We start from the raw sequence: 15,897 nt of genomic DNA, 5'->3' as shown, positions 1-15,897 counted from the left end.
TGAAAACTGCAGAGGACAAAGGCAGTACACACACTACGTAGCTTTAGGTGCAAACTGCAGAGGACATGGGCAGTATTTAGGTGCAAACTACAGAGGACACAGGCAGTACACACACTACGTAGCTTTATGGTGCACACTGCAGAGGACACGGGCAGTACACACTACGTAGCTTTAGGTGCAAACTGCAGAGGACACGGGCAGTACACACCAAGTAGCTTTAGGTGAAAACTGCAGAGGACAAAGACAGTACACACACTACGTAGCTTTAGGTGCAAACTGCAGAGGACATGGGCAGTACACACCAAGTAGCTTTAGGTGCAAACTACAGAGGACAAAGGCAGTACACACACTACGTAGCTTTATGGTGCACACTGCAGAGGACACAGGCAGTACACACCAAGTAGCTTTAGGTGCAAACTACAGAGGACAATGGCAGTACACACACTACATAGCTTTATGGTGCACACTGCAGAGGACACAGGCAGTACACACCAAGTAGCTTTAGGTGCAAACTGCAGAGGACACAGGCAGTACACACCAAGTAGCTTTAAGCGCTAACTGAAGAGGACAAAGGCAGTACACACCACGTAGCTTTATGGTGCACACTGCAGAGGACACAGGCAGTACACACTACGTAGCTTTAGGTGCAAACTGCAGAGGACACGGGCAGTACACACCAAGTAGCTTTAGGTGCAAACTGCAGAGGACAAAGGCAGTACACACACTACGTAGTTTTAGGTGCAAATTGCAGAGGACATGGGCAGTACACACCAAGTAGCTTTAGGTGCAAACTACAGAGGACACGGGCAGTACACACCAAGTAGCTTTAGGTGCAAACTACAGAGGACAAAGGCAGTACACACACCACGTAGCTTTATGGTGCACACTGCAGAGGACACAGGCAATACACCACGTGAGAATACTGCAGCTAGCACAATCACCTGCTTGCCAGTACATTAGGAATAGCTGATCTAGCTAAACTATACAGTGTATAAATATATGTACAACACCTGGGATGCTTATATCCTCTACACACTGTAACTTTAACTGACTAGCCTGCCTGCTCTATCTACCTAGAAAAAATGACACTGTCTCTCTCTCTCTCTCTGTCTGTCTTTAACCACCGCCGCAACACACTACACAAGGCCGACCTGCAGGCGGCCTTTTATAGTGTGGGGCGTGTACTAAACCCCCTGAGCCATAATTGGCCAAAGCCACCCTGGCTTTGGCCAATTATGGCTCTCCGTTTTTTGCACACTGTGATTGGCCAAGCATGCGGGTCATAGTGCATGCTTGGCCAATCATCAGCCAGCAATGCACTGCGATGCCGCAGTGAATTATGGGCCATGACGCGCCACTCGAATTTGGCACAAACGGCCCGTAACGTTCGTATTTCGACTCAAACACGAAGCTCATCCCTACTGCATATATTTATTTTTTTCTTGAACCCAAAATGCAAGAAAAAAACATTTCAATAATTTGAAATTAAAATTTTTACACAAATATAATTTCAGTGTGAGATTTTCTAGTCAGTAAAATTAAATTGGTCAATATTTTTACAGATACCATAACAAATAATATCAATTTTCTAGTAACTTGAGGATTTACTACACATGCAGTAAATCACGTCCTGCCTGAAAAATGTCAAAAACAACCCTTATGCCGCGTACACACCATCACTTTCTGCGATGGAAAAAAACGTCATTTTCAAAAACGTCAATTTAATTGACCGTGTGTGGGCAAAAACGTCGTTTTATGTCTTCTAAAAAACGACAGAAAAAAATTGAAGCATGCTTCAATTTTATGTGTCGTTTTTCAAAAGTGCACTTTTTACCTCACAGAAATTGACCGTGTGTAGCAAAAAACGTCGTTTTCTAAGACGTTTTTTCATCTACGCATGCCCAGAAGCTAGCTTCAATGGTAAAACGTGGTGGAACGTAACCTGACTTTGCAAGATCATTGTGAGAAAACGATGGTGTGTATGCAACTTCGTCTTTGAAAATTGAAGTTTCAAAAACGTCATTTTTTACTTCACAGAAAGTGTCGTTTTTTTTCATCACATAAAGTGATGGTGTGTACGGGGCATTACACTCTTAGAAATAGTTTATGTGGATTTCCTGTCATTTAAATACCATGCACAAATATGGTGTTTTCCCCTTTACACTATTCTATCAATATTCTGTTATTATTACATGTACTGATTAAGAGAAATTGGAGATGTCAGTTCTTCTTTTTTTATTGACTGGATGGAGCACAGGAAACTGGAAATAAAGACATTTTGTCAAGTCTGTTGATCTGAATGCATACTTTATGTTTCCAGTGCTATACTGTGTTCCTGAAATAAAAATGTATATACTAATATACTGTACATTGTTGGATCTCCCTGGGTTGGGTTCCCGATTGCCTGGCTCCTGGCCATATTTGGCAATCTCCATGTTCTCTGATAGACATACATGACAAAACACTGAATAGGTGCCTACTATAATTAGCCATTACCAAAGAACTCATTCTGTGCTTCTAGATTCTTCAGCTCTTTCTTCAAATGTCCCTTGGCGGCTTCAAGTTTTCTTGAAAAAATAAATGGTATTCTATATTTAGGATATTTTTACAACATCACTTCATTTTATTTAGTTGTCTATCCTCCTGAAGACATTCTTTTGGAAATTAGATAGGTTGAAGAAATAAATAGGGGGTTATTAACTGAAAAGAGACCTACAGACAAAACATGACTTCATAATAATATGCTGGTTAAACAATGATAAATTAAAATGAGCTTGAGCAGTAGCTAAGCTACAGGTCTTATCAACATATTACCGTATTTATCGCGGTATAACGCGCTCCCGCGTATACCGCGCACCCCCAAAGTTGACCCGAATCCTGTGGGAAATTTTTTTTTTTGTGGTTTTTGTACTTACAGTTTTGGTGTCTTGCGCGGCGTCCATCGGCGGCCTCGTCGGGTCCGGCGTTCGTCTGCGGCTTCGGGTGTCCTCTTCGGCGGGTCCGGCGTCCTTCTGCGGCTTCGGGTGTCCTTCTGTGGCTTCGGGTGTCCTTCTGCGGCGGGTCCGGTGTCCTTTTCGGCGGGTCCGGTGTCCTCTTCGGCGGGTCCGGCGTCCTTGCGGCGTCCTCGCGTCCTCCCCGCTCGTTTCCCGCGCCGAGTTTGAATACTGCGCCGACATATACAGAGCGCAGTACACTCGTGTATTGTCGGCAATGCTCGGCTACCCGCGCTGACGTCCTGTACGTCCAGTACGTGAGCGCGGAAGACTGCCGAGACTGCCCGACTATACCCGAGTGTACTGCGCTCGGTATATGTCGGCGCAGTATTCAAAACTCGGCGCGGGAAAGCGGATATCGGCGTATACCGCGCACCCACGATTTTGCCCTGATTTTCAGGGCAAAAAAGTGCGCGGTATACGCCGATAAATACGGTATTTGTAGTTAAAGCGGAGGTCTGCCCAAAAAATGTTATTAAAAGCCAGCAGCTACACATACTGTAGCTGCTGGCTTTTAATAAATGGACACTAGACATGTGCACAGAATTTTTTTTCGTTTTTTTTTGTTCTGTTTCGTATCGTTCCGTAGGTTCGTTCCCGTTCGTTTTTCGTAAGACGCCCGTTTTCCTGTTCGTTCCCGTTCGTTTTTCGTACGACGCGATTTTTTCGTATTCCGATCGTTTCGTATTTTGGTTACCGTTTTATTTTCGTACATGCGGGATGGTTCGTTATTCTGTTTAATTCATGTTCGTTACTTGTTAGACAATAATTTTCGTGAATTTTTGTCATTTTGTACTTTCGTAAATATATTGCGGGATTCGCTGCACTTTCAACACGCGGCTCATCCATATTAACTATTGTTAAGCCCCATACACTTGGTCAGACTTTTTTAACAACAAACATAAAAACGATCGTTTAAACCGAACATTCGTTCGTTTTTAAACTCCATCAGAAAACCATTTTTGGGTTCCAGGTTCAAAAGTCTAGCCAACTGATCTCCCTTCAGACGAAAATCCACAGAAAAGTTTATTTGGCTTTACTGTACTACTCAGCACAAAAGAGAAGCTGCTTCACTAACTAACTACACTCACTGTCCATTCAAAAAAAAGAAAATGACATCTATAACAAAAGATTTGCATTCTGTATTTTGAAACCAAATTACGAACAGAAAAAAGGAATTCAGAATACAGAATACATATCTTTTGTTATAAGATGTCATATGAACATACAAACAGAAAAAGGAATCAAACAAAATACAGAATGAAAATCTTTTGTTAGATGTCATATGAACATACGACTGAAAATCAAAATACGAACAGAACAAGGATTCAAACAAAATAAAGAATGCAAGTCTTTTGTTATAGATGTCATATTCGTTCTTTTGCCGTTTTCGTTTTGTCGTATTTTCGTCGGATCGTTCGTTCGTATTTGCGGTTGTTCGTTATGCGACTCATTCGTAATCCCGTCGTTTTCGTATTTTGGTGCTTACATTTTTTCGTATGTACACATTATTCTGCGGGTACGAAAATGAAAATTTTCGGACGAAAATAACATTCGTACGAACGGGAATGCACATATCTAATGGACACTTACCTGTCCTGGAGTCCAGTGATGTCGACACCGCAGCTAATGTTTCCATCAGCTGTCGGGTGCTGCCACCGCCATTGCGGGTAAGGGAACCCAGCAGTGTAGCCTTACGGCTTCATCAGTAGCAGTAAAACATCAAGAAATAAATTATAAAATTCTGATGAGGTGGTATTGGAGTCCAGTAGCTCTGAACAAAATAAATAAAGAGAATACAGAAATATGTTGAAGATGTCTTAAGGACAAGGGAACAATGGCACGTATTTGGTATGGGTGTGGATTGGTAAGGGATTTTTGGAGTAGAGATACAACCAAGTATAAAGGTTATAATACTATCTATAACATCAGGATCAATAAAATCTATAAAATCAGACATCCTTCACCATATGATACCAGCGACCAGAACAATAATAGCCCTTGGATGGAAGAAGGCAGAAACCCCAACAGTAATGGAATGGGTATGTGAAATGAACGAAATACAACATATGGAGAGACAGATAAGGGAAGAAGTGTTTATAAAAAAATCGAATGCCAAAAATGTGGCAGCAATGGGATGAATTTCGGTCCTCAGCGAATTTAAAGCAGAGTTACACCCTAAAAATGAACTTTCTATTAACAGCTTGCCTTTAATATAAAAAAATAAATAAATGTTTTTTACTCACTTCTATCTGGCTGTTACTAGGCAGATTTCGTAATCTGCCTAGTTCCTGGTCCTAGGTGGTTCAACTTTCTGTCCTAAGACCCCATTGAGTGTCATCATTTCCCAGGAGTCTCTGGGCATTACTGTGCTTAAAAATCGCCCAGCATGCTCCTCTCCCCGAAAACCAGGAAGAAAAATTAACTGGGCTTCACATGCCCACACATGTGATGGATACGGCCACAACATGAGCTGGAGGATATAAGACAAGTGTTTGCAATGATTTCTGGAACGATTGGGGAGCTATTAATATGTTTTAGGGACTATTTAATGTAATTAATTTTAGCTTGCAAAAAAATAAAATAAATTATGTCCGGAACCCCGCTTTAATAAAATATCTATAGAGGGGAACAGAGGGAGGGGAAATGTTAGTTAAAATATGATTTTTATTTTTTGTGTATGAATGGTTATAGGAATAAATGAGAAATATTTGTATATTTTTTAAGGGATCCTTATAATCCGATAAGAGATAGAAGGGAATGTGAGGGATATTAGGCCCTAAAATATAAAATACGGTCCCATGTCAGATGGATAGGATAATTGTATAGATATTGAGAAATTGTTGTATTTGTTTTGTGTAATATATTTATAAAACGAATAAAAAGATATTGAAAACAACATATTATTTGTACTTAAAGCGGAGGTCCGCCCCCAACAAAAAGATAAAAGCCAGACACATACTGCAGCTGCTGGCTTTTAATAATAGGACACTTACCTGTCCTGGAGTCCAGTGATGACGACACTGCAGCTAATGTTTCCATCAGCTGTCGGGTGCTGCCGCCGCCATTGCGGGTAAGGGAACACAGCAGTGTAGCCTTACGGCTTCATACCGGGAACCCTACTGCGACTGCGCGAGGCCCTGCGCCTCTCTTCTACTGGCCCGGCGACAGAGAGAGGAAAAGGCAGCCCCGTGGTGATGTCATAAGCCGCTGCGTTGACTCCCAGAAGTAGGAACAGGATACCTGTCAAAGACAGGTATCCTGTCCCCCCTCCCCCCAAAAGGTGCCAATTGTGGCACCGGAGGTGGAGAGGAGACAAATGAGTGGAAGTTCCACTTTTGAGTGGAACTCCGCTTTAATAATGCAACAAATTCATTAGCATCCATAAGCCTTCAAACACTAATAGATAGACTTAGTACTATGCGTTTAACCCCTTAACGCCCGCCGCACGACTATTTACGTCCGTACAATGGCACGTACAGGCAGAAGGGCGTATATATACGTCCTTGCCTTCTAGCGGGTGGGGGTCCGATCGGGACCCCCTCCGCTGCGTGCGGCGGGCGGATCCCCTCGGGGAGCGATCCGGGACGACGGCGCGGATATTCGTTTATAGCCGATCCGTCGCGATCGCTCCCCGGAGCTGAAGCACGGGGAGAGCCGTATGTAAACACGGCTTCCCCGTGCTTCACTGTGGTGGCGTATCGATCGAGTGATCCCTTATATAAGGGAGACTCGATCGATGACGTCAATGCTACAGCCACACCCCCCTACAGTTGTAAACACACACAAAGTGAACCCTAACTCCTACAGCGCCCCCTGTGGTTAACTCCCAAACTGCAACTGTCATTTTTACAATAAAGAATGCAATTTAAATGCATTTTTTGCTGTGAAAATGACAATGGTCCCAAAAATGTGTCAAAATTGTCCGAAGTGTCCGCCATAATGTCGCAGTCACGAAAAAAATCGCTGATCGCCGCCAATAGTAGTAAAAAAAAAAAAAATGAATAAAAATGCAATAAAACTATTCCCTATTTTGTAAACGTTATAAATTTTGCGCAAACCAATCGATAAACGCTTATTGCGATTTTACCAAAAATACGTAGAAGAATACGTATCGGCCTAAACTGAGGGGAAATTTTTTTTTAGATATGTTTTTGGGGGATATTTATTATAGCAAAAAGTAAAAAATATTGATTTTTTTTCAAAATTGTCGCTCTATTTTTGTTTATAGCGCAAAAAATAAAAACCGCAGAGGTGATCAAATACCACCAAAAGAAAGCTCTATTTGTGGGGAAAAAAGGACACCAATTTTGTTTGGGAGCCACGTCGCACGACCGCGCAATTGTCTGTTAAAGCGACGCAGTGCCGAATCGCAAAACCTGGCCTGGGCATTTAGCTGCAAAATGGTCCGGGGCTTAAGTGGTTAAAGAGGTCATATCATTTTGCGTATTTAGGGCAAAGTCACAAATTCTCTTTATAGCTCACATCATCTGCTACTAATACTTATTCTTCCCCCAATGCCCTGTAAGCTCTGTGCATGTCTGCCTCAGGCCTTCCTCTCCTGCCTCATGTGACAATGTTATGACAATTGACTACAAAAGCACTGTGCACTGTATAAAGAGGGGAATTTAACATGCTCTGTCATATCCGGAAGTATTGGGTAATTCCAGGCATTCCAGCAAAAATGAACAGCAAGGGAGTGTGGGCAAGGTAAGTATCAGAGGAGCTGGGTTATAAAGAGAACCTGTTACTTTGCCCTTAATGTGCAAAGTGACCGATTTTTTTGCTAAAACTTGATCCTCTGTCAAGTTTTCATTGCGGTTCGTGTCCATATTCACCCCTCTATTTTGACAATTGTCACCAAAATTAAAGTGAGGGGAAATCCAAAATTTTAGAGTTGTCCTAGAACAAGAGGTTAAGGGAAATCTTCCATTGGGACACCTGTTTAGTGATCTAAGGCCCCGTACAGACGAGCGGACTGTCCGCTGAAAACGGTCCACCGGACCGTTTTCAGCGGACATGTCCGCTCGGAGATTTCGGTCTGATGGTTGTACACACCATCAAACCGAAATCCGCGCGGACAGACAGCGCGGTGACGTGGCCGCGCCGTTGACGTGTGCGACCCTGGAAGGTCAATGCTTCCACGCATGCGTCGAATCACTTCGACGCATGCGAGGGAAGGCGGCCGATCGGACATGTCCGGTGAGTCTGTACAGATGACCGAACATGTCCGACGGACATGGTTCCAACGGACATGTTTCTTAGCATGCTAAGAAACATTTGTCCGCTGGAAACCTGTCCGATCCGCCGGACATTTGTCCGGTCGGTCGTACAGACGACCGAACATGTCTGCTGACACTGGTCAGCGGACCAGTTTCAGCAGACATGTTCGGTCGTGTGTACGAGGCCTAAGAGGGAAGATTCCCTCACTTTAGGAGATTTCATCTAAATTTTAGAGAGAGAGGAAGTAAAGAGACGCTTCCCTAATGGTACACAGACAGCTTAAAGAAATACTTTGGCAGGGGTTTTAATCCTTACCTACTCTATCCAAACATTGACCGAACACACACTTTAATGCAAAAAAGATCACCCTTTTTTCAAAGTTAATGGAAATACCATTAAACACAGTAAACCTGTGCCTATAGGCAGCGGAGGCAAAGGTATATTTTTTCTGTATAGCTGTTAACCACATATATTTTTCCCATTATCCTAGAAATCGTTCATCTCAAATAAGATTATTTTACACAGTCACAATATTTTCAGCTAAGTTTGGAACAGTAATGTAAGAAATGTTCTGGTAAAGAAATGATTCTAGTAGAGGGGTGTTGCTTTGGCCATCCAAAGTTTGTGAGCTTACAGGCTCTTGTGATGGAAATCTAGCCTTGCTACTGAGAAAGCAATACTTGTAACAGTGATCAGCTTTCCATATATTATACAATTTTTTGGTACAATTTTGCTTTAGATTTACCAAAACCCCAAAAATGAAGTCAAACCTAAACACTTTCAATTTGTATGCAATCAGGCAGGCAATTGCACTGCATAGTTGAAGGTAAATCAACCACGTACCAATGTACCAATATAGCATTAATGTACTTATTTTTCAAAAATAAAAAAGCTTTCTAATAATTCTACACCGGTTTACCTTACTCTTTTCAGAGAAATTTTCCCCAGTGGGGTTTTTAGGCAGCTCAAGTAATGAGTTAGAATGCAATGTGTAAAAAAGGTTTATTGGGAATAACACATACAAAAGGAAGGATGGGGAGTATGGTTAAGACATAAGTTGCGGTAATACAAAAGCATTTAAAATTCCATAACTTTTTACAGCACACAACAGGTAATTATACAGCTTGATAAGTGTAAACATAGCATATACAAAAATAGATCCTAATGCGTTTCGACCCTAAAGGTCTTCTTCAGAGGTTTTAGTTGTGACTGAAAAGAAATTAGCAAAAAATTATTTATTAATGATATGTTTATATCAACTGTCCCCCGCCCCAGCCCCGTCTGTATATGGGCACTAGTAAAATAGAGGGGGGAGAGAAAAGATAAATACACATAAAAATGGAAAAAAGTAAAAATGGATATCGAAATCATCTTTACCAAGTAGAAGAGTATGAAACAGTCCAAATTAAGCTTCATTGTCGCAACAAAGGAGGCCCAGCTGGTTCCCTGGATGATGTTCCAACCTCAAGGTGCCCCCACACAGGAGTCCCAAAAAGTTGCTGAGTGATCTGTGTGGCTCTACAGGTGGTCACCGGATAAGGGGTCACCTTTGTTGCGATGATGAAGCTTAATTTGGACTGTTTCATACTCTTCTACTTGGTAAAGATGATTTCACTATCCATTTTTCCATTTTTATATGTATTTATCTTTTCTCTCCCCCCTCTATTTTACTAGTGCCCATATACAGACGGGGCTGGAGCCGGGGACAGTTGATATAAACATATAATTAATAAATAATTTTTTGCAAATTTCTTTTCAGTCACAACTAAAACCTCTGAAGAAGACCTTTAGGGTCAAAACGCGTTAGTATCTATTTTTGTATATGCTATGTTTACACTTATCAAGCTGTATAATTACCTGTTGTGTGCTGTAAAAAATTATGGAATTTTAAATGCTTTTGTATTACCGCAACTTATGTCTTAACCATACTCCCCATCCTTCCTTTTGTATGTGTTATTCCCAATAAACCTTTTTTACACATTGCATTCTAACTCATTACTTGAGCTGCCTAAAAACCCCACTGGGAAAAATTTCTTTGACGCCATTTTCGGGGTGAGCAGCAATTTCTACTACGTGTGTTTTGTCCCTTTCACCTTACTCTTTTCATAGCCGTTTAAACACACTGCTCGATTAATTCTGCCTTAATTCCTGGTCAGACTTTAGGTCTTGACACAGGAAGGAGTTGACCAGCTGAGGGTAGATGATGCAGGGTGTGTGCTAATAGGATTAACTGGTCAACTTCCTGTGTCATGACCTAAAGTCTGACCAGGAAGTAAGGCAGAAGTAATCGAGCAGTGTATTTAAACAGCTATGAAGAAAGTTAGGTAAGCCTGTGTAGAATTAATGGAAAGCTGTTTTATTTTTGCAAAATAAGTACAATAATGCTATATTGGTACATAGGGGACCTGAACTTAGCCTTTAAAGAGATTGTAAACCCTTACAACACACTTTATGCTACAGGTAAGCCTATAATAAGGCGTACCTGTAGCTACCCTGGATATCTCCTAAACCTGAACAGTTTAGGAGATATATATTTGCATGTGCCAATGTAATTGGCACATGCGCACTGAAGCAATGGCACGTACGTGCCGTTGCTTTCAGTGACTGTGCCGTTACCGGCGGGTTTCGTGTGCATGTGCGGGAGTGACGTCATTGCGGCTCCGGGGTGAAATGTTCCCGGCCGGTGCTGTGTCGGGCAACGCAACGGGGGCTTCAATCCCAGGTGAGTATTACACAGCTCATTATGCCTTTGTCTTGCAGGTGTTAGATTTGAAAAAAAATTGCAAAGTGGGTTTACAACCACTTTAAGTGATGGGCTCAAATCAGCTTATCTGATTGTAAATTAGATTGATGGATTCAGAAGAAAACATTATCCCATCTAAGCTTTCAGCCTTTAACAGTTTGAGAGCTTCTCAGGCCCCATACTCACGACCAAACATGTCTGCTGAAACTGGCCCGCAGGCCAGTTTCAGCAGACATGTTTGGTCGTGTGTGGGCACGAGCGGGCCGAATTCCAGCAAACATTTGCCCGCCGGGCCTTTTCCCAGCAGACAAATATTCCTGGACTTGTTTTAAAACAGTCCGCTGGAATTCTGCCCGCTCGGACATGTACGGTCGTCAGTACAGACCTACCGTACATGTCCAGGCGCCCGCCGTCCCTCGCATGCGTCGAATGACTTCGACGCATGCGTGGAAGCATTTTAAAGGCGGGCCGCCCACGTCGCCGCGTCATTGTCGCGGCGACACCGCGTCATCGACGCGGCGACACCGCGGACACGCCCCGCGTATTGAAGCCCTCTGGCAGACATGTATGGTGAAAACGGTCCGACGGACCGCTTTCACCATACATGTTTGTCCGTGTGTACCCGGCCTCAGTGTTAAAATGTTTCTAATATGGACAAAACTAGCACTTTACACAAAACCATTCGGTTCCTGTTGTACATCCACATTTTCACCATACCAGTACCAATACCAGTACCATTATTATCTATAATTCTGTCAAAATTGCATAAAAAAAATCAAAAAGAAGGTGCCGTGATTTGGATGTGGTATTTTATTCACTTCTCCAGTGCCCATATCTCCATTCCTGTGCTGTAAAACATCAGCATTCAGCACTTTTGGGCATGTCAGATGCATATCTACTGTGCTGTGCAATGTGGTTCTGTCCTTTGATCACTATGTCATTGCTATGTCCAACCTGTGTGAAATGTTAATTATATATATTAATATAAATATATTGTAATGGAAAAGGTTGCTTTAAACTAAAAGTTGCCAGGGTGGTCCTCATTCAGGCACTTCCTGTTATAAGGTGACAATGTTATGTCCCTATCATTTGTTTGGCTGTTTTATCACCGTGACACACAAGTTTATGATGGGGGCTACAAGTGGTCGTTTCAACACACATCATATGGCCCACTGTTGTCTCCATCAGCAAACCTGCCCTGAGAAACGCTGAGGCCATCGCTGGAGCGTGTGTATGTTGACAGGAAGTGGCTGCTGGAGATCAGCAGCATTAAAATGTAAAAAAGGATGAAAATATGATACAAGTATATTACGTTAAATAATGTCAATTAAATACAAATGCTTTAATAAAACAAAATGTGCTTCTGTTAGGGTGTACAATAACTTTAATCTTAGCATGTAACGTTTCGTCATACCTGATAGCTTCATCCAAATCCTTCATGTGGTCTCCATGAGCCAGGCTCCTTCTGATCAAAACCTTGTCAATCACCTCTTGCTTTGGAGGAGCACTAGATGATTTTTTCATAGTGCCTATAAGAAAATACAGAAAAGGATAACCAACACATTCATAATCAAAAATATTTTTATGTTAAAGATCTTTCTGCTACTACATGGTCGTATGGAATTTTGCAAGAGTATCATTATTATGAATCACGCTAAAGTTACATGAACCAAAATCCATGACCCCTGGATATACTCATACGCAGTCTGGATCGATAAATATGACTTATATGGTAGGGTTCTCTTGCTTCATGATGATGTGAACCAGCTTCCTAAAACATAATGTACATACAATGTCTGCTTACATAAAAAATACAACGGCTGCACTTTATCCAAAGAGGGAACCCATGGATGAGTTATATAATGCTTCCTCTTGTTATTATAGTGGTCTTCATAGAAAGAGAGTTAAGCTTTGGTATGTCAGGAAAGTAGATTTAGTGAAGAAACATGTGCAGTTTAATGTTAAAGCAAAATATTACTTAAAGTGGTTTTAAAGGCTGAAGTTTTTCCCCCTTAATGTATTCTCTGTATTAAGGTAGAAAACCATATTTGTCCAGCCCCCGGCACCCCCCCCCCAGTCCCGTCCCGTCCCGTCTTAGACTTACCTGAGCCCAGTTATGCGATGTGCACGAGAGCTCTCTCCCTCCCCATTGGTTCAGGCACAGTCAATCACAGCCAGTGAGGAGGGAGCAAGGGAGTAGGGCAAGCTGCCCTCTGTGTGTCTATGGACACATATGGACACGAGTGCCAACTAATAGCAAGCAGTTTTCTATGGGGGCACTTGGCAGGGGGGGGGGGGGTGGGGCCAACATCACCAGGAAGGGACATGAGAAGTGTAGAAACGGGGCTGATCTATGCAAAATCATTGCACAGAGCAGGTAAGTATAACATTTTTGTTATTTAAAAACCGAAATGTTATTTAAAAATCGAAATGTAAAAGAAAAAGTGTATTACCTTTTTTGGGGAACACATCCTAGATTCCCACCTAGGCAAGAATGATATAATTGTCTACCTGCAGCCTCCCAGGATACTTACATCAAGCATCCCAGAAGTAGGGTAACCACAATTCCAAACAGGGACACCATTCATGGACACCCTCCCTTCACCAAAAATCAGCTTGTGCTGTAACGAATCACAGCACAGTGATTGGACACAAGAGGCGGGATTTATGATTTCTCCAATCACAAGCAGGGGGCGGGATTGTGCTCCCCCGGGCATTCCTGGCCAGGGCAAGTACTGTCAGTGAGTAAAGCGATGATGTGGTGGCCTTTTTTGGGGGCATCAGATTGGCCCGGGGGGGGGGGTGGCTCTGTCAGTTTCATTCCGGAACACTGTATTGTCCTGGAAGAAATGTGCCCCGGACAGACCTGCAAAATGCGGGACTGTCCCGGGTAATCCGGGACACGTGGTCATCCTACCCAGGAGGTCTTGGGTACTCAACAGCATATGTGCTAGGATGTGTCAACAGGGGGCTGGCTGTCTCCTCCTGGTTCTTGCTGCTGGCCCCCTGATAATGTGCCACTGTGCATGTGCATGATCAGGGTTCCAGAAGAAAGAACCCCCCAAAAAACAGCTGGCTACCAATGACAAAAATAGAATCTGAAGTGCCATACCACTACTAAAAGGCCCAGATAAAACATTATTCCAATAAAAGTCAGAGGAACAATCCAAAGTGTTTCAGGGGTCCAAAAACACCCCATTGAAGTCTTGATTTAAAACAATGTGAATGAACTAAAAGTGAACTGGACCTTTAATGATATTTCTTCCTGTGTTAGGCCTTGTTAGCTGCTGGTTTGGCAGCACTGCAATGGAATCAGAGATATAGATAATGGCGTGGCAACAGGTGTAAAGCTGTGGAACGGAAGGGACTGATGAGAGGAGGAAACCGATCGTTATTCCTATATACAAGGAACATACGATCAGTTCTCCTCTCCCCTGACAGGACGTGGAGCTGTGTGTTTACACACACAGCTCTACGACCCTGCTCTGTGATGAGCAATCCTGGGCACAGAGAACACCGGGACCTAGAATGCCGGGAAAACAAGGATGTCATATGACGTCCATCCAGAGGGAGGGTGGGTGCCTGCCGCCGTCATTTTACTATACAGCGGTAGGCAAGTGCTTAAAATAACAATAGTGTTATATTCACTTGCTCTGTACAGTGGTATTGATCCTCCTCTACATGGGTCTACCGGCAGCGCTCCTGGCTCCTCCTCGTCTTCGTGTTACCCCATAGCAAGCCATTTGCTATGGAGGCACTTCAGAGCTGTGTGTCTATGGGGACTTAGCCCCGTCCCTAATTCCTTCTCACTGCATTTGATTGACAGCATTCACTCCTGCTGCTGCTCGAGTGCTGTGTGAAGAGGATGAGAGGGGAGAAGAGAGCCGTGTACAGTGCTGGATCTATTTCCCCCTCTCTTCCACTTCAGACAGGGAAGGGGATGGGGGGACAGAGAAATCGAAAACTTATTTTACCTTAATGCAAGGAATGCATTAAGGTAAAACATGATTTTAGCTTTAGTATCTTTTTAAGGAATGCTATGTTGACCTCTCAAGAAAAAATATTGCATATGTTAAATGTATTGGGAGAAAATTAAAGCACATATGCAGTGCTATCACAGCTGGATGAATCAGAACTAGTGACATATTTACATACTTGTAATTTACATATACTATAATTTTGTGCTTAGCATCTTTCCATGATAGTGTACTGCAGGGCAGATTAGCAAAGTGAACATCATTGATCTTCAAGCAATCAAATAAGCTTGAATTACTCAAAAGGAATCAAAATGTATTAAGTTATACAAAATTTCTACTGGTGAATGACCTAACTACTGTTCACATAAAATTGGGCTTGGTACACAGGAATAAAGAAGAATAATTAAATATAAACATAGGGCCAGATTCAGGTAGACTTACGAGGGGCGTATCAGTAGATACGCCGTCGTAAGTCCGAATCCCCGCCGTCGTATATTTAAGCGTATTCTTAAACTGAGATACGCTTAAATATTGCTAAGATACGACCGGCGTAAGTCTCATACGCCGTTGTATCTTAACTGCATATTTACGCTGGCCGCTAGGGGCGTGTATGCTGATTTACGCCTAGAATATGTAAATCAGCTAAATACGCCTATTCACAAACGTACGCCCGGCCGTCGCAGTAAAGATACGCCGTTTACGTAAGGGGTTTTCAGGCGTAAAGATAAACCACCAAAAAGATGGCGAAGCCTATGTTAAGTATTGACGTCGGAACCGTGTCGAATTTTTCCGTGTCCGTGAATGGGGCTGGCTGTAATTTACGTTCACGTCGAAAGCATTGACGATTTGCCGACGTCATTTGGTGCATGCGCACTGGGATACGTCCACGGACGGCGCATACGCCGTTTGATCGAAACGTCATTTACGTGGGGTCACACTTAATATACATAAAACACGCCCA

At 42.7% G+C, this 15,897-nt stretch overlaps 1 protein-coding gene across 2 annotated transcripts in view; it reads right to left on the bottom strand.

Moving 5' to 3' along the window:
• Window positions 1–15,897, bottom strand: part of LOC120923047 — a 140,494-nt gene that overhangs the window by 113,968 nt on the left and 10,629 nt on the right. For both annotated transcript variants that reach the window (XM_040334899.1, XM_040334900.1), the window contains exons 3-4: window positions 12,374–12,488; window positions 2,497–2,567 (exon numbers count right to left, since the gene is read on the bottom strand). In XM_040334899.1, coding sequence (XP_040190833.1) covers window positions 2,497–2,567; window positions 12,374–12,488 — 186 coding nt within the window. The remainder of the gene's footprint in view (window positions 1–2,496; window positions 2,568–12,373; window positions 12,489–15,897) is intronic.

The sequence above is a fragment of the Rana temporaria genome, chromosome 1 (genome assembly GCF_905171775.1).
Source record: "Rana temporaria chromosome 1, aRanTem1.1, whole genome shotgun sequence".
Taxonomy (NCBI): domain Eukaryota; kingdom Metazoa; phylum Chordata; class Amphibia; order Anura; family Ranidae; genus Rana; species Rana temporaria.
Note: the sequence above shows the minus strand (reverse complement) of the source record. Positions and strands in the feature narration are given on the sequence as shown.